This window comes from Eleutherodactylus coqui, chromosome 4 (assembly GCF_035609145.1).
Source record: "Eleutherodactylus coqui strain aEleCoq1 chromosome 4, aEleCoq1.hap1, whole genome shotgun sequence".
NCBI lineage: Eukaryota > Metazoa > Chordata > Amphibia > Anura > Eleutherodactylidae > Eleutherodactylus > Eleutherodactylus coqui.
In genome coordinates this window covers 286,841,901-286,859,444 of record NC_089840.1, presented here as the reverse complement: position 1 = coordinate 286,859,444, position 17,544 = coordinate 286,841,901, and the positions used below count along the sequence as shown (strand labels likewise).

Sequence of the window (17,544 nt, the reverse complement as noted above, 5' to 3'; positions counted from 1 at the left end):
TATGTAGTTATGAACATATGTAGTTAGGTGCAGCTCTAGTGTTTTTAATTTAGTATTGATGTTTTTGATTTGCAGGTATTTAACCCCTTAACACTATAGGACATACAGTTACGTCCTGCAGCGTCAGGATATATATGAAGGGAGATCACATGGTGATTTTCCTCCATACAACATTGGCACTGACTGTTTCCTATAGCCGACACCCGCCGGCAACAGCTCCGATAAGCCACGCAGCTCATTGGAGCTATTAACCTTTCTGAATGGCCCAGGGCTATTATGGAGGAATGCCTAACAAGATATCCCCCTGGGGTGGGTTAATAGAATGCCTGTCAGATCACAATATAATGTAATGCTATGGCATTACAACATACTGCAGGAGCTATCAAAGTATCTGAAGTTGTTATCCCCTCTGGGGACTAAGAACAAAGTAAAAATAATCTAAAATCTAAGCAATGAAACAAAAATACATTTTGGTATCGCTGCTTCCGTAAAAGTCCGATCTATCAAAGTAATGCATTATTTAGGTTGTCAGAAAAAAAGGAACTAAAGAACGCCAGAAATGTGCTTTTTTTTTGGCCACCCTGTCTCCAAGAAGAAATGCAATTAAAAAAAAAGATCAAAAAGTTATATATATTCCAAAATGGTACCAACGCAAACTACAGGACATCCTGCAAAAATTGAGCCCTCACACAACTGTGTCACCAAAAAACAAAAACGTTATTGCGGTCAGAAAAATAATTTGTAAAAAATTCAATATTTTTATTGGAATTTGTGCGCTGTAGGAACGAGACGCACTCATCGATGGCGGAATTTCATTTTTTATTTCATTTTACTCTACTTATAATTTTTTTATGGTACCACTGAAAAATACAACTCGTCCCGCATAAAACAAGTTCTCAGACATCTATGTCGATGGATAAATAAAAGACAATTTTTTTTACAGGGGGAGGACCAAAAAATGAAAAATAAGGGCCATGTCCTTGAGATGTTAAATACTTTGTTCTTGGGTAGCTTGAATTCCTCACTCATGCTCTGAAAAGATTTCATTTTGGAGTTCTCTAAGAGTTCGGAGAGGAGCGTTCCTCCATAAGGCCACTGTTAGGCATTTGAACGAAGCTTCAGGGTCTCTTTGGTACTGCCACATTTTTCTTGGGATCCTGTGTCCTAGCGAATGGTAGGAGTTGAAGCCAGGCCATCACTGATGCATTGATGGAGGGGCACTTTCAGACAGGGCAAAAGGGAACCAGAGACACTGCTATGAGTAGGTTTTTCATGGATTTGCCCTCTGTTTGGTCTTTTTAGTTGTGGACAGCTAACATCTTCAGTTAGGAAAAAACTGAGTGTAAGTTGCCTGATTTGGTTTGCTTGGTAGGAGGCCTACAGATTCCCAACCCTTCTTTCTCGTGTTGGCAAGAATTGGATTATTACTGTACTGCTTGGAGTGGTCACTTCCAGGAGGGGGCTTCTGTTCATCACACCGCCCTCCTCCAGACTAAGTGCTGTTCTTGTACTGTTTTTCCTTTACTTCATTTGTGACATCACCGTTAAATGTTCTAGGAGCACAGGACTTTTTTTTATTGATACCCCATTGGTATTCTGACAAAGAATTTCTCTACTGTCACGTCTTTCTGTGTCATGTCAGTCACAATATGTGCCAGACAAATACACTGATAATGACACTGAACAGTGCATAAATGATGCTTGCTACAACTATAGCCTACCTTAGCTCCCTTGATAAAGCCTTGTGGTTAAACATGTTGGGAGGGGATGTGTTATATGTTTTTTTTAGATTAGGTTTAGGGATGGATCCACTATACAATATGTTTTTGGATAGCTAGGCATCTAGGCAGTCTTTTTGTGGTTTAATAGAGACTTCTGACTGCCAAAAGTCACACCATTTCTCAATGGTGCATGCTGTGTGTGTATTCTAGAGCAGTGTTCCCCAACTCCAGTCCTCAGGGACCGACAACAGGTCATGTTTTCGGGATTTCCTCAGTATTGCACAGGTGATGTAATGATTGTCGGTGCCTCAGACATTGCAAAGGTGTTCTTGCCATAGGATATCCTGAAAACATGACCTGTTGGTGGTCCCTGAGGACTGGAGTTGGGGACCCCTGTTCTAGAGATCACTCTGACACTGATAATCTCTATAACAGCTGTGTTCAATGCACAGCAATGTACTGGATAACACATCAGTGCAGCATACTGGCACAGCAGCTTATATGCTATATGAATATACAGAGATCTCTCTGATATTTTCAGCCTATGTCACAACTGTGATTTAGACATAATTAGCATAGCAATGTACTGAATCTTATATCTTGGCTTCTTCTTATAGCATCTTTATACTGGGACCCTGTGCGTCCCCGTATTGGCTGCCTGCAGTTATGTTGTTTTCCTGAGGACAGCATGCTATAATATGATAGTGGCTATAAATGACTGCCCTTTCAGCTTACCTAGGAAACATATAATCAGGCTGCTTCCATAGTACCTCTATTAACTCACACTTTTGTATCACCCTTTCAGCTTGCCTAGCTAACATACACTTAGTTCCTCTTGAATATAGTCCAGATCTAGTTTAGCCACCTACTCCTTTATTTTAAAGTGTCTTTGTCCTTTTTTGAGCGCATATATGTTAATAAAGTGTAAAATTAATTATTTTCTGTTTGGGAGGGTAAAACCCTTAGGCAATTTTCTTGATAATTGTTTGCTTAGCCTGGTAAACCCTAGGGCTCTCTCCTTTCCTTACAGCATACAGGCACAAAGATTTTCACTGTCACAGTTGTCATTGAGTTCATATGTTATCACCTTGCCTTCATACCCATCAAAACCACATCTTGTCAAGAACTCCAATAGCTTTTTCATCATTCTCTCCCAGACAATCTGCTTGGTGGTCTTCCAGCCCTGTTCAACACTATTTTTTAGCACATCACCCATAGCTTACCTCAGGTTTCTCTGTCTCTTATGGCCCAGGTCTGGCTTGTCTCCCCTCTCTCTGCACACATAAATACTTACAGTTTCATCTTATGGTCACAATTTAGAGAACCCCTCTGGAGCTGTTTCTTCCACAACTCATGGCACAGGTCTGTATTTTTGAAAACAAGCTTTTGCCTCAGTATCAACAGCCTGTTCAGCTCACCGTAATTGAAGAAATGCTAAATGTGAGCCTTATGCAACTCTCCGTAGTAGTAGTATACAACAACAAGGTACTTCCTCCTGGGTGATATACTCAAACAACAAGCTGCTTAGCACTTCTGTTGTCCTGCTTCAATCTCAGATTCTATGGTCAATACAGAAGGACACACACTTGGGAGAGCAGAGAAAAAGAAAACCCAACCCTTCCTCTTAATGCGTATATGCCAAATTTGCCAAAATTCAATTGCTATCGATCATCTACAGTGTTAAATCGAAACAATTTTTTGTACATTTTACAACACAGTCACTACGTATTAGACGTCCACTGTCTTCTAAGGAATGTCAGTCAGATTTGGAAGAAGAAGGGGGAAGTGAGATGTCACTCTCTAACAACCACGCGCTCCAAAGCAGACCAGACTTCCTAACTAACTCTAACTACCTCTTCCTTTCAGTCCCTTGAACTTTGCTATTCATTTACTCAATCTATTTCTCAGGGCAATAATATGCATTCACAGCACTCACCTCACAAATGGCTGGACAACATTCTCTTACAGATTCCAAAATTACCCAAAAACATACCGGCCTGTTGGGTTCTTTGCATGGATCAAAGCATGATTATAATATTCCCTCCGTCTCCAGTGCAGATAGGCAAATCACAGCTGCAGAGAAAGACAGACAATTTATAAGAAATAAAGTTTCTTACTTTTTCATTTGTAGAGCGCACTCTGTCTCTGTCTCCCAGGGGAGTGAAAAGCACTGAATTCTTCGCTGGGGCCTGGAGTAAGACCCAATGCCCTTGTTGGGCAGCAAATGTTAGTGAAAGCTTAAAGCTTGCATTCCCAAGTATGCTTCTGGGTTTCAAATTGGTTATTTGTTTGTTCAAGCTCAGAAATAACTTGTTATACCACAACACAACTGAATGCGATCAAAAGTTACCTATGAATTGACAGGCAACAGTTTTTATAGAGGCACATGCTTCAATTACAATAATTCAAATTTATTATATTGATTTATTACCATTGGTTCATAAAACTAAAATACAAATATGAATATGCATGATAAAGAATTTAACATCTAAATCACCAAATACACGCATTGTAATCATATATGATTGACTTCTTGGAACACGGGTACAGGAATGTATAACAATAAAATGTTTGATATAAATATTTGGAACATGTGTGAACAGTGAGGAACAAATCATCTTGACATGCCAGTCAGTCTGGATGCTTCATAGCTATCTCCTGGCAGCTCTGGCCTCGCTGTTCACTCAAGGCTTTTTGAGCAACTATTTAATATCTACAAATTCTCATTTTAAAATGAATGCAAATGAAAGAGGCATACATCATGGCTACCTGCTACAAAATGGCTATGCATAGGAAAGAACATGGAGTCAAATTCATTTCACTAACAGTCTCTGACACTGTAAATGCACCTACATTGGAAATGTGATACCCTGTAAGCAAATACATTTACCCTTTAAGCAAATTTGTTATTAATCTTATTCTGTTTGCAATGCACTTATCAGACTTGTCAAGCGCATTAATACAAATTTATTTATCTACCCAACTTTCCTTAGGCACTGCACTCAGCTTTCCACACAGCACTGTATTTTTTCCTTAGCATTCTGTAATCTCTCAGACCTTTGATTCTTACTCACTTCTTTCCTGAGGAGGGATTACCTACTCCTTTTCCTTTTACATAATCTAGCTTCACCCCTTTGAATTCAGCTAATTGTTTGACTGTCTTCACTCACACTTGATCGTTCCAGTTCACCAACACACACATTCCATATAGAACACATAGACTCATACTGTGTATGAGAAACCTTTCCCCCTTTTGGGGAAATAGGAGGAGTCAACCAGGAAGAATCACAGCACAATCATACACAGGTCTATTCAATTTAAGGAAGCAGTGGTTAGTTTTCCAGCGAGCCAAGATTTTGCTTTCCCTCCCTTTTTTGTGTCCCAGAGACACACGCTCATGAAGTTTTAGCAACTGAAATTTACAGGTCCCACCTTTTGCTGCTTAGCATTATGCTCACATCGTTAAAGCTGAGGAGATAAGAGAAAGCAGAAGCAACAACAAAGCTCAGTACTGCAGCTTTTTTTATACACATAATAGCTTTTTCAGCCCTACCTCAATGGCTTCCCAAGCCCATAAACTGAATCAAGCAGACGCTGATCTGAAAGATTATTTTGGTTGTACCCCATCGGTAGTCTGACAAAGAATTTCTCTACTGTCTCGTCTTTCTGTGTCATGTCAGTCAGAATGTGTGCCGGACGTATACACTGATGAGGAGAATGAACCGTAAATGCTGCTTGCATGTCCAATATGGTACATTGCTAAATTATTATGTACTGTCAGCATATAGTCAGGATTCTCTCTGTTACAGTTGTCATTTAACTTCATATGTTATCACCTTGCCCTCATACTTTTCAAAACCACATCTTGTCACCTTCCCTGTCAGCTTTCTGCTCTTTCTCCCACACAATTTGTTTGGTGGTCTTCCTGCTCTGTTCAACGCTATTTCTTTCCCATCAACCAATATCTAGGGGGTTGCTTACTTTGTGTTTGAGTTTATTATCTATTAGGAAGGGAATGTTCTTGACTCTTTTGTTTTACTGTGTTTGCCATCATTCTCCTGTAATTGTTGTTGGCCATGTAATGCATGGTTTGAATGCTCTTATTTATTTTCCACATCACCTTGCCTCTCTGGATACTGGAAAAGCTGAACTTCTCAATATTTTATATTTTCCCTTCCTCCCTCACATCTGAGAGGTCTCTGATATGCATTTGGCTTCAGGAAGTCTTTGATCATGATGGCAATAAAGTAAAGCTGCATCTACACGGCAAGATGATCACTCACATTTCACTCAAACGGCAGTTTGAGTGACCGTTTGTTTTTTTTTTAAATCAAAGAATTTTTATTGGCATTCGGTTCATACAACATGTACAAGGATTAGGTAATTGTTTCGCAATCAATGTTTTACAGAGTTGCATGTTACAACTTATTTCTAAACGGGGAAAAAGGAAAGTTGGAGGGAAGGAGCAGGGGGGGCAGGGGAAAATCAGGAAAGAGACTTAACCTTAAAGGGGTTGTCCCGCGGCAGCAAGTGGGTCTATACACTTCTGTATGGCCATATTAATGCACTTTGTAATGTACATTGTGCATTAATTATGAGCCATACAGAAGTTATAAGAAGTTTTTCACTTACCTGCTCCGTTGCTAGCGTCCTCGTTTCCATGGAGCCGACTAATTTTCGCCGTCTAATGGCCAAATTAGCCGCGCTTGCGCAGTCCGGGTCTTCTTCTTATCTCAATGGGGCTCCGTGTAGCTCCATGTAGCTCCGCCCCGTCACGTGCCGATTCCAGCCAATCAGGAGGCTGGAATCGGCAATGGACCGCACAGAAGACCTGCGGTCCACCGAGGGAAAAGATGCCGGCGGCCATCTTCAGCCGGTAAGTAAGAAGTCACCGGAGCGCGGGGATTCAGGTAAGCGCTGTGCGGATTTTTCTTTAGGTCCCTGCATCGGGGTTGTCTCGCGCCGAACGGGGGGGGGGGGGGGGGGGTTGAAAAAAAAAAAACGTTTCGGCGCGGGACAACCCCTTTAACTCTAAGGTACCTAAACTCGTTGACACTGTATTTTCGAATGATGCTCCTATAAAGTCTTTGTTCTTGTTGTTCCGAAGAAAATACTCTTGTGGGTAGGCTTTGCGGTAGGGGATGAGATGGCCCCCGTCCCCCTGGAATATTTGGTGTGTTCCCTCATATCCTCCATTAGGCAGGGTTAGCGGGTAGGCGGTGCAGGATGGGAAGATAGAGGGGAGGGGAAGGGGCAAGGGGCAGAGGATGGAGAAGATGGGGACTAGTTCCCGACTAGTCGTAGCCTATTGGCATTTTCATTGCTTGGGTCCACACTGCCCAATTTTTACGAAACTGGGGTAGTGTGTCTTTTTGATGGGCAATCAATCTTTCGTGTACACAGTTTAATGAGACAATATCCTGCATTTCTTCTATAGATGGAATATGTTTGGATCTCCAATTCCTCACTATGAGACCTCGCGATGCATGTAGTATGTGAGATACTATTACTCTGTGGTTTCTGGGTGTGTTTCCTATACCTATTAAAAGCAGAGCAAATTCAGGTTCTAATTTGTTTGAGGTGTGAAGCAGGTTGGAGATATATTGTGAAATTTTAGTCCAGTATTGGCGTATGTGGGGGCAGGACCAGAATATGTGGAGTAATAATAATAATAATAATAATAATCTTTATTTGTATAGCGCCAACTTATTCCGCAGCGCTTTCAGGCATGGATAAATGCAAAACAATACAACAATTACAATGTGAGATACATTGGGTTAGACACAAATGGGTTGAGGGTGGTACAGGAGGTGCAGGGGGTGGGGAACACAGGCAATAGGAAATATTATGTACAGATCATTTATCAGAAGGCAACCAGGGTGGAGCACCATAGGGAGGGGCGAGGGACTAGGTCAGGAGATTTGGTATGCTTCCCTGAAGAGGTGCGTTTTTAAGGCACGTCTGAAATTTCGTGCATCGGGAATTGTCCGGATGCCTTGGGGTAGAGCATTCCAGAGGATGGGTGCTGCTCTAGTGAAGTCCTGTAGGCGAGCATGAGAGGTTCGTATTACAGGGGTGTTTAGTCTGAGTGTGTTTGCCGATCGGAGTGAGCGGGCTGGGTGGTATACTGACAGGAGGGAGGTGATGTATGGTGGCGCAGCGCCATGCAGAGCTTTGTGAGTGAGGTAGAGGAGTTTAAATTTAGTTCTGCAGTGGATGGGAGTAGAGACCCGATTCCCCCACAACCTCTCCAGCAAAGAGGTGAGATGTATTTTTACATCTGTGACAATCTTAATGGAGAGCAATACCATCTGGTTAAGAGTTTTTGGTATTGTTCCCAGTGAGAGGCGCAGGCGGAGGACTTGTGGCCCCATTTAAGGGCATCGCACCACATGTTTTGAGAGAATTTCTTATTCAAGTCTTTTTCCCAGTTTAGGAAATTTATCGTTTTCTTGAAAAATTGGATGCCAGAAAGACAGGTGCATATGGTTTTTGTTAGTTTTTTCTGTGTTGCTATTTTTGCGTTTAACAGGTCGTTAAGAGGGTCTGGAAGGGATACAGAGGTGGCTTTATGAGCTTTTAAGTAGTTGCAGATACGGAAATATGTATATTGTTCTGATGGGGGAACTGCATATTTTTCCTGTATCTGTCGAAAGTCAAGTAGGTTGCTACCCTGGAACAGGTCTGAAATAGTCATGGATGCTTTGTGTGGCCAGTTGTGAAAGGAGAGGTCTGGGATTAAGTGTTTTAGGGTGCGAAGTGGGAGAGGGATTCTTGTGCTTTGTTCTGCATTTACACCTCCTCCTATTGTGTGTCATGCTTGTAGTGAGGCCTTCACTGACGGGAGGAGTTGTGGGTCTCCTTGAAGTTGTATTGAGTTAGCTAAGAGATAAGTCTTCCAGTTGGGAGCTCCTGTTGTGGTTGATTCAATAGTCGCCCATTTTTTATCAGTTTCCGAGTTAAACCAGTGTCTGGTCTGGTCGATTAAGAAGGTTTTATGGTAGTTTCGGAGGTTGGGAATGCCCAATCCTCCGAATTTCAGAGGCCTGTTTAGGATAGAAAATGCCACTCTGGGTTTTGCTCCTCTCCATATGAACTTGCACATTTGCTGGTGAAATGTGGCAAATATGGAGTCCGGGATAGGTACCGCGATAGTCCTGAAGTAGTACAAAATTCGAGGAAGTATATTCATTTTGTACAGTATCACCCTGCCCATTCAGCTGGGCTCGTATGTGGAGAGGCGATCTAGTTCTTTTTGTATTGAGGACTTCAAGAAGGGAAAGTTTGCTGAAGGGAGGGCGTCAGCTGAGGGAGTTAGGGCGATTCCTAAGTAGGGTAGGGAGTCAGCGCACCAGAGTGACAGTTTTGAGGGATCACTTTCCTTGAGCTCTTAAATAGCTAATTAGCTACTTAAGAGCTTATTAGTGTGTGCATGAAGGTTCCCCCTGTTTGCAGAAGACAGCTTTGTTCTCAGAGCTCTCAGTGGGTATCCCGCTGAGCTGATAGTGCCGAGAACAGCAGGAGCTGCTTTGTTCTCAGAGCTATCACTAAAAGCTCTGTGCGGGATACCAGCTGAAAGAATGCTGGTATGCCGCTGAGAACTCTCTTATCAGCACCGAACAGAGTGCGGTGCTGATAAGAGAGTGATCGCTGACTTTTAGCTTGCTAAAAGTTAGCGATGAACGAATAGTGCATGAAAAGTGCACAATGGCCGCGCGTTTAGATGCAATTTTTATCACTCAAAAGATGGCTTTTGAGCGAATTTTGAGCGATAATCGTTGTGTCTTAATAGGCTTTAAGCAAGGGACAGGAGGATAGTAAATACCCCCTGCTAGCGAGAATTGACACCTCTGGTATTACCCACAGACATCCTGGCTCCAAGATTCAAATCAGAAGAAAATCTCTTAATAAGCATTATTGGTTGTGCGAAGGTCCTAGCCTCATATGAATTATATTTCCGGAATCAGGCAGGCCAGCCCAATAAAATGCATCTACACAAATTGAGGCGCGGACCCAGAACACCTTCCAAATGGTGTATCCGTGTACCTAGCTATAATTTGCGGGTCATACTTTTTATTGCTGAGTAGATAAACTCATGATGGGAAATATGACAGGTATATTCCCGATCAGAGGATCTCCTGCCGAGATATGGCACAAATAGGGAATTATGGTTTTTCCACAGATACCTCCACCTCCACCCCACCCCTCCTGAATGACCCCAGAGAGGGTGGATGGAGGTGTGTTCTGGGGAAACCTTTAAGAACCAGGGGGGGGGGGGGGATAGGTCCTGGGAGTCAGACCTTCAGAGGTGCGCCACAGTGTATGGACTGTCCTGTTTTTTCCTGTGACTCTGCACAAATCAGAACCCTGGGCTGAGCATCCCAAATCCGATATCTTTGTTATTTTCCCCTTGTTTTATTTTAAGTACTGTCTGTTGTGTATGCCTATAAACCTTGTCTTCATTGTAACATCCTTTTCTGTATATTTTTACATACATATTGATATTTAGCACTGCTAGTATTTTTTAGAATAAATCTACAGTTTATTAGTTGAACCTTGTCCGTTTTAAAAGGAACCATAACTATGAAAATGTGTTCATAATTCATAGTCTGGTTTTCAGCTAACTTTTAAAAACTGGTGGTGGCTGCGAGTGTGTGTGGGTATTCCAGAATGCTGGAGACATAAGACTGGATCAGGGGGTCACTTGAGCTTTCATTCTGCATGTGGATCAGAAGCCTGTGAAAGCTGGGTACAAATCCGCTTGTATTCAAACAATTCTATGCTTGCAACTCCGCTGGAGTGATCAATGGAAGCTCTGCCGTCAAAAGCGGTTATAGCGGCAAGAGCAGTTGGAGTAGTTGATCCTTGACATATTGGCGACAGAGGTGGGATAGGTCGGGTCCCCCCTCTCTCTCCCTGAAAGAGAACTCCTCTGTTGCTTCCACTTTTACAGCAGTTTAAGATTGGGGTTATTTTCGGGTCTGTTTTAGTCTATCCATTCTTATTCTGAAATGGTGTGTTTTGGACCACTCCTGAGATAGGCAAGTAGTTTTGTTCCTTAGTATTGATACCTTTTTTTTATAGTGTGTCTTGGCCTTCTTTGGGCTTTGAGAGAACTTAAGGGATGACGTCTTTAACTATTATGAGCTTTGTTGGAAATCCCCATTTGTATGGGATGCTATTTTCCTGGATAAGGGAGGTGATAGGATTGTATTTTTTCCTTGCAAAAATAGTTGCCTGGGATAAGTCGGCAAAGATTTGGATCTTATCGTAGGGCTGTGGAAGATTCCCTCGCTGCTTGCATCATACTTTCTATGATATAAAAGAAATGTACACGTTCTACGATGTCCCTAGGAACATTCTCAGATATTGTTTTTGGACGTGGTAGCCTGTGAAACCTATCCATGATTAGTTCCTCCTGTTTGGAGTCTGGGAGCAGCATTTTGATAAGACGATTTAGGAATTCTGGGAGATCCACCGAGGAGAGTGTTATTGCTAGCCTGGCATTTTTATGTTGTGTCTGCTTGTATCCTCGAGCTCTGCTAGCTTTAGTTTGATACTTTCAGGATCATCAGCTATACTATAATGTGCGTCAACTAATTTGTTATGTGAATTTGTTAGTTTACCCATCTTAGCCTCCAGATGATCCACTCTGCCCCCTAGTGCATTAATGGTGGAATTAAGTTTAGCGTTCAGTGAGGTTATGCCCTTTTACAAACAGCGCCTCAGAGCTATTATCATATCTCTGATGAAGCATTCTGATGCTGCCTTGGTGCTGCAGAAAATTTGTAAGTAAAGGATCTTCTTCCTCTGGGGCTTTGTGATGACTTATCTGCAATTGCTGTGTCAAGCAGAGCTGGAGGCTCCTTTGCTCTATAGTTTCCCAAACTCCATTCCTCAGGGATCCCCACAGGTCATGTTTTCAGGATATCCCATAGTAAGAACACCTGTGTCTGAGGCACTCACAATAATTACATCACCTGTACAATATTGAGAAAATCCAGAAAACATGACCTGTGGGTGTCCATGAAGACTGGAGTTTGGGAAATACTGCTCTATAGGGTGATTGCTGCTCTATTCTGTCTTTTGTGGAATTTGGGCTGTCCCTGCAAGGTGGCGACGGCTCTGCATTTGGCCATGTGCTTGGAAGACTGTCCTCCTCCTCTCTCTGCTCTCCCTGCTGCTACTGTCTGCCATTTGATCAGGGAGCAGGAAATCTCCTCCATCCACTGCTCCCAGCATCAGTTTCTTCACCACAGTGGGTCCCACTGCTGTCCGCTCTGATGCGCTTTCCTAATCACAGGCTATGAAGAAGTCTGTGAGCTGGTTTTGCCCCCACTTCATCTGCCTCCTTTCTTAGCTTTCACTTTTAGCTGTCTCTGCAGCTGTCAGGTGAGCCATGGGTTATTTTATTCTGTTGCCTGGAGGTACGGAGCTTCACTCTCATGCTGCTGCTTCCTTCTCCATCCAGGCCACGCCCCCCCCCCCCCAGAGCTTTACTGGGTTTTAATAGTACTATAATAGCAATATCATAAAAGAAGTAGGCAGTTCTCCAAAAGGGCCTGTTGTAGCGTGTCTTGAATTAATGTGGAAGAAATCATATAATATTTTGCAGTGCGGGTTGTTATGGATGTGACAATACCAAATTTGTGTAGATTTTTTGTTTGTTATATTTTGTCAATGATGAAAGCCTCGTGTAAGGGCTACAGACAAACTTATGGGGTCATAAAGCCAATAATATTAGCTTTACAATAACATCAGAAGCATATCGATAGCTCTGATACAACTGGAGCTAAAGCCATTTAAAACAGAACAAACTCCGTCCAAAACTGTAATGTTCTTTTCTTGCAGAATGGACAGATATTGAAACAAACTCCTGGGGGGTTGATGACCCAGCTATGTTTTTCATTGTCTTGTTAAAAGTGCCATCACATCTTTTTTTTTTTTTTTTTGTCGACATAGCCATATGAGGGCTTGTTTTCTTAAGGACAAGTTGTATATTTACTGGCACCACTTTGTTTTGTGGGTTATTTTTTTTATTTTACATTGGATTTTTTTCACTAAGCTGTTATTGAACATTTCTGAACACTTTGTTTTAATCTCTCAAGGTTGACTTGAAGATTTGATTAGTCAATTTCTAAAATAATCCAATGCATTATTTTAATGCAGTATACTATGTATATGCCGTAGCCTATTAGGCTTTGACAGTGCTGAGATCTGAAAGGCTGAGATATATGACGGACACGGAGGCTTTTGTTAGGCTTCCTGCTGCCATGGTAACCCATCATCATGATCACATCATGTGGTGCTGATGGGGGACACCCCTCTCCCTCTTACCCATTTACATGCAGCTTATAATTGCTATTGATTGAGGCATAGAAAAGATTAAATGGTCGGGAATGGAGGTTTCTCTACTCTCAGCCGTTACAGTAGGACCCCGGCTGTGAGTAGACCACCAAAAAACACCCAATTTGCACCTACTAGATTACAGGAGCTTTAAACCTGCACCATAAATTTACCATAGCATGGGTTTAAAGTACAGTACTAAATGCTGTATTATTACAGGATTGTGTATGATTTTGCATTGTCTTCTCTTTTTTCGATCCAGGATCCTCGGCTGATATTTTATATGCCAGGTGATTTTCCTGATTGACTCGACAAGGATGGAGAGGAACCGGGACAAGATGGCGGAGAGTATATTCAACCTCACCCTAGAGATACTCTTCCAGCTTACAGGAGAGGTGAGAGATTCTGGGGATGACGTCACGTTCCATCATTCTTATCTCTGTCAGTCTCTGGTCACATCTACGGCAGAGGATTTACTGCCGATTCATCATAAATGCTGGAAAATAATAGAGCCGGCTGTGCAGTTTTGCTGGTAAAATGACAGATACCCAACAGATCTATTATAAGGCAATGGGGCTCTTGGGTGCTGCTGATGTCGGCCATATAATAGATCCGACACTCAATGAGTAGAACAAAGAAATTGATGAACACAGAGGTGAACAGAACCTTAATAACACATGGATATAATAGAGACATGAAGGACTCTGTAAATGCCTGCAGTGATATTGATGGATGTATATCCCCATAAACAGGATTACACAGTAGTGAAGAAGACCTCTAGTGATGGCTGTCAGGCCCTGGTGTCTGATGGATGGGGAAGACCCCAGAGCCCAATCACAGGGCCTCCACCTCACCCCCTGATACTGGAGGAGATCAATGAGCAGAAGATCCTAGAACTCACCAACAAGATGATTGAGCTGCTGACTGGAGAGGTGATGCTGCTGGGAATGCTGGGACATTATACAGTAACGCTATGGCGGTATAACGTGTCTGGGTGATGACGGTATCATTGTGTTGTCAGGTTCCTATAAGGTGTCAGGACGTCACTGTCTATTTCTCCATGGAGGAGTGGGAGTATTTAGAAGGACACAAGGATCTGTACAAGGACGTCATGATGGAGGACCACCAGCCCCCCCCATCACCAGGTAATAGACAGGACTAAATCCACACGGCCTTTATTATTTGTATGTAGAGAATGAATTCAGTGGCTGTCTATGTTTTCTGCAGGTAGATCCAGTAAGAGAACAGCAGCGGAGAGATGTTCTCGTCCTCTTCTTCCACAGGATGATCAGGTAGATGGAGAGAAGGTCTCATGAAATCTCCCCTCTGGTCTGTAGGACGGCTGGGAAGGTCTTGTGTTCAGTCTTATTATATGACTGATACTTGTGTAATTAGAAAGCGGGAGATGGCCGGATTACAGCCGACCACAGACATTAGATCTCCGCATCTTATCACTATTTTCTGGTTCTGGAGACTTCTGGTTGGAATAAAGAAGCAACAGGTTGGAGTTATACAGGAGACCTGCAGCTATTTGGCCCAGATCACTACTGCTGTCATGTCATTCCGGCTCCTCCTACTAATTAATGACCTTTTCTGGCCATATAAAACCTTCCACACGACTTCTCCAACTGTGTGATGACTTTTACAATATTTATTTCACAGCTGGTGAAACTGGAGGAAGATCCGATCCCTATTGATGCTACAGAGACACATGTGAGGGGGGATCAGCCGTGTAAGGAGGAGATTCCTACAGATGACCCCCCAGGTGAGACTACATGTAGAGATGATAAGGTGTTGATTCCAGCAGTACAACAGAAATAGATCCAACTTTTTGGAAAGCCATATAAGTGCACACTCAGTAGTAGATCCTGACTTCCTGGATCCCTCAAGACAATACGAAAAGCAAGTAACAGAGCAGCACAAAGAGATTTTCAATGAAAGATGTTCAGCATCCTAAGATGCCTTCTTTATTTCTTCTCCATAAAGGCAGTGATGTTTCGGCCGTGGTGCGACCTTTGTCCTACAATGTGGAAGTACTCGGTTTCAATGGAGATGAAAAATACAGAAAGCTTTGGTCCATTAGATTGGTTGTCAGATTAGGTGCTCCATTAAATATTGTGAGAACTATTGTTGGGAAATGCTTTTAGAAATTCAATTTGTATAAATATGTAATATAGAAATATAAAAAAATATATATAATTGTTATTTTATATTCAAAAATATTAGAATCTGTTTTATTCTCGGCAGATGACGATGCCAGGAGTCCAGAGGGACATCTGATATCAACAGATTGTAAAGTGGAAGATAATGATATCATACAAGATACATATGTAGAGCCTGCCACTATCCCAGATATACCCTCAGTCTTTCACAGCAACGACCTATCATCTGATTCCTCTAAACAGCTTCCATCTTCTGATTCATCACTGACTAGTAAGCAACACAAAATTTACAGAAGAGATGTTGAACATGAAGGAGTTGACACAAGAAAAAAGCCATATTTATGTTCAGAATTTGGGAAAAGATTTCCCCAGAAATCAAATAATATTAGACATCAGAGAACTCAAATGGTGGAGAAGCCATTTTCATGTGCAGAATGTGGGAAATGTTTTACCCAGAAATCATATCTTAGTAAACATACAAGAATTCACACAGGAGAGAAACCATTTTCATGTTCGGAATGTGGGAAATGTTTTACCGAGAAATCAGCTCTTCTTAGACATCAGAGCACTCACACTGGAGAGAAGCCATTTTTATGTTCTGAATGTGGGAAATGTTTTACGCAGAAAGCACATCTTGTTAATCATCGGAGAATTCACACAGGGGAGAAGCCATTTTCATGTTCAGAATGTGGGAAATGTTTTACCAGGAAATCAGATTTCGTTAACCATCAGAGAAGTCACACGGGGGAGAAGTTATTTTCATGTTTAGAATGTGAGACATGTTTTACCCAGAAAAGATATCTTGATAACTATCAGAGATTTCACACAGGGGAGAAGCCATTTTCATGTCTTGAATGTGGGAAAAGTTTTACCAGGAAATCAAATTTCGTTAAGCATCAGAGAATTCACACGGGGGAGAAACCATTTTCATGTTTAGAATGTGAGGCATGTTTTACCCAGAAAAGATATCTTGTTAACCATCAGAGAACTCACACAGGGGAGAAGCCATATTCATGTCCTGAATGTGGGAAAAGGTTTACTCAGAAATCAGATCTTGTTAGACATCAGAGAACTCACACGGGAGAGCAGCCATTTTCATGTTCAGAATATAAGAAATGTTTTACCGATAAAAAATATCTTGTTGAACATCAGAGAAATCACATGGGGGAGAAGCCATATTAATATTTTGAATTTCAGCCACATTTTCTTAACCATCAAATAATTCATCAGAGAAGAAGCTATTTTTTGTTATTGTTTTAGCTATTCTTTTTAATTAATAATAATGACAATAATCTTTATATAGTGCCAACATATTCTGCAGTGCTTACAATACAGGGGAAATAACACAGAACAACGGTTACATGAAGTAATCAATGGGTGAAAACATTAGGGGTGAGGGTCCTGCTCCAACGAGCTTACATACTGCAAGTAATGGGGTGATACAGAAGGTAAAGGGGCTGGAGATGTGCACGGTATGGCGAGGTGGAGAGTGAGGGATACTATACACACAATGGTCAGGCCGTATAGTGGTGGAATTAGGATGACTGCAGGTTCTGGTTGATTACGGTTAGCAGGGATTGTAGTCTGTGGGACAGGGAACATGTTAGCAGGTGGAGTACTGAGGGCTTTGGTTTAGGGGATATGGTATGCCTCCCTGAAGAGGTGTGTTTTTAGAGCACGCCTGAAGTTTAGTGTGTCAGTGATTGCCCGGATATTTTTTGGTAGCACGTTCCAGAGGACTGGTGCTGCTCTTGAGAAGTCTTGGAGGCGGGAATGAGAGGTTCAAATTAGAGGGGCACTGAGTCTGATTTTATTAGCAGAGCGAAGGGCCCGGGCTGGCTGGTGGATTGAGATGAGGGAAGCAATGTAGGGTAGGCGGTGCTGTGGAGCACTTTGTGGATGAGGGTAGTGAGTTTAAATTGTATTCTGTATTTGACAGGCAGCCAGTGCAGTGACAGGCACAGGGCAGAGGCGTCCAAGTAGCAGCTGGACAGGAAGATAAGCCTGGCTGCTGCATTCAGGATGGATTGTAGAGGCTATAGTCTGGAGCAGGGGAGGCCTATCAGCAGCGAGTTGCAATAATCGAGCCGAGAGTGGATAGGGGCAACAGTGAGCATTTTTAACGTGTCCATGGTGAGAAAAGGGTGTATTTTAGCGATGTTCTTGAGGTGCAACTGACAGGTTTGGGCAAGAGCTTGGATGTAGGGGATGCAGGAGAGGTCAGAGTCGAATATGACACCAAGGCAGTGGGCGTGCTGTCTGGGAGTTATGGTAGTGCCACACTCGGAGATGGAGATGTCAGGATGAGGTCGGTT

The 17,544-nt window shown here is 42.3% G+C and overlaps 1 protein-coding gene and 1 pseudogene across 1 annotated transcript; both read left to right on the top strand.

Annotated features, from left to right (window-relative positions):
• Window positions 1-16,458, top strand: part of LOC136624522 (zinc finger protein 84-like) — a 90,463-nt pseudogene extending 74,005 nt beyond the window's left edge.
• Window positions 13,334-14,065, top strand: LOC136624496 (oocyte zinc finger protein XlCOF29-like). Its single transcript, XM_066598481.1, has 2 exons — window positions 13,334-13,462; window positions 13,820-14,065. The coding sequence occupies exons 1-2, from the start codon at window positions 13,385-13,387 to the stop codon at window positions 14,063-14,065; spliced, it is 324 nt and encodes a 107-aa protein (XP_066454578.1). The 5' UTR covers window positions 13,334-13,384.
• Window positions 16,459-17,544: the final 1,086 nt, after the last annotated feature.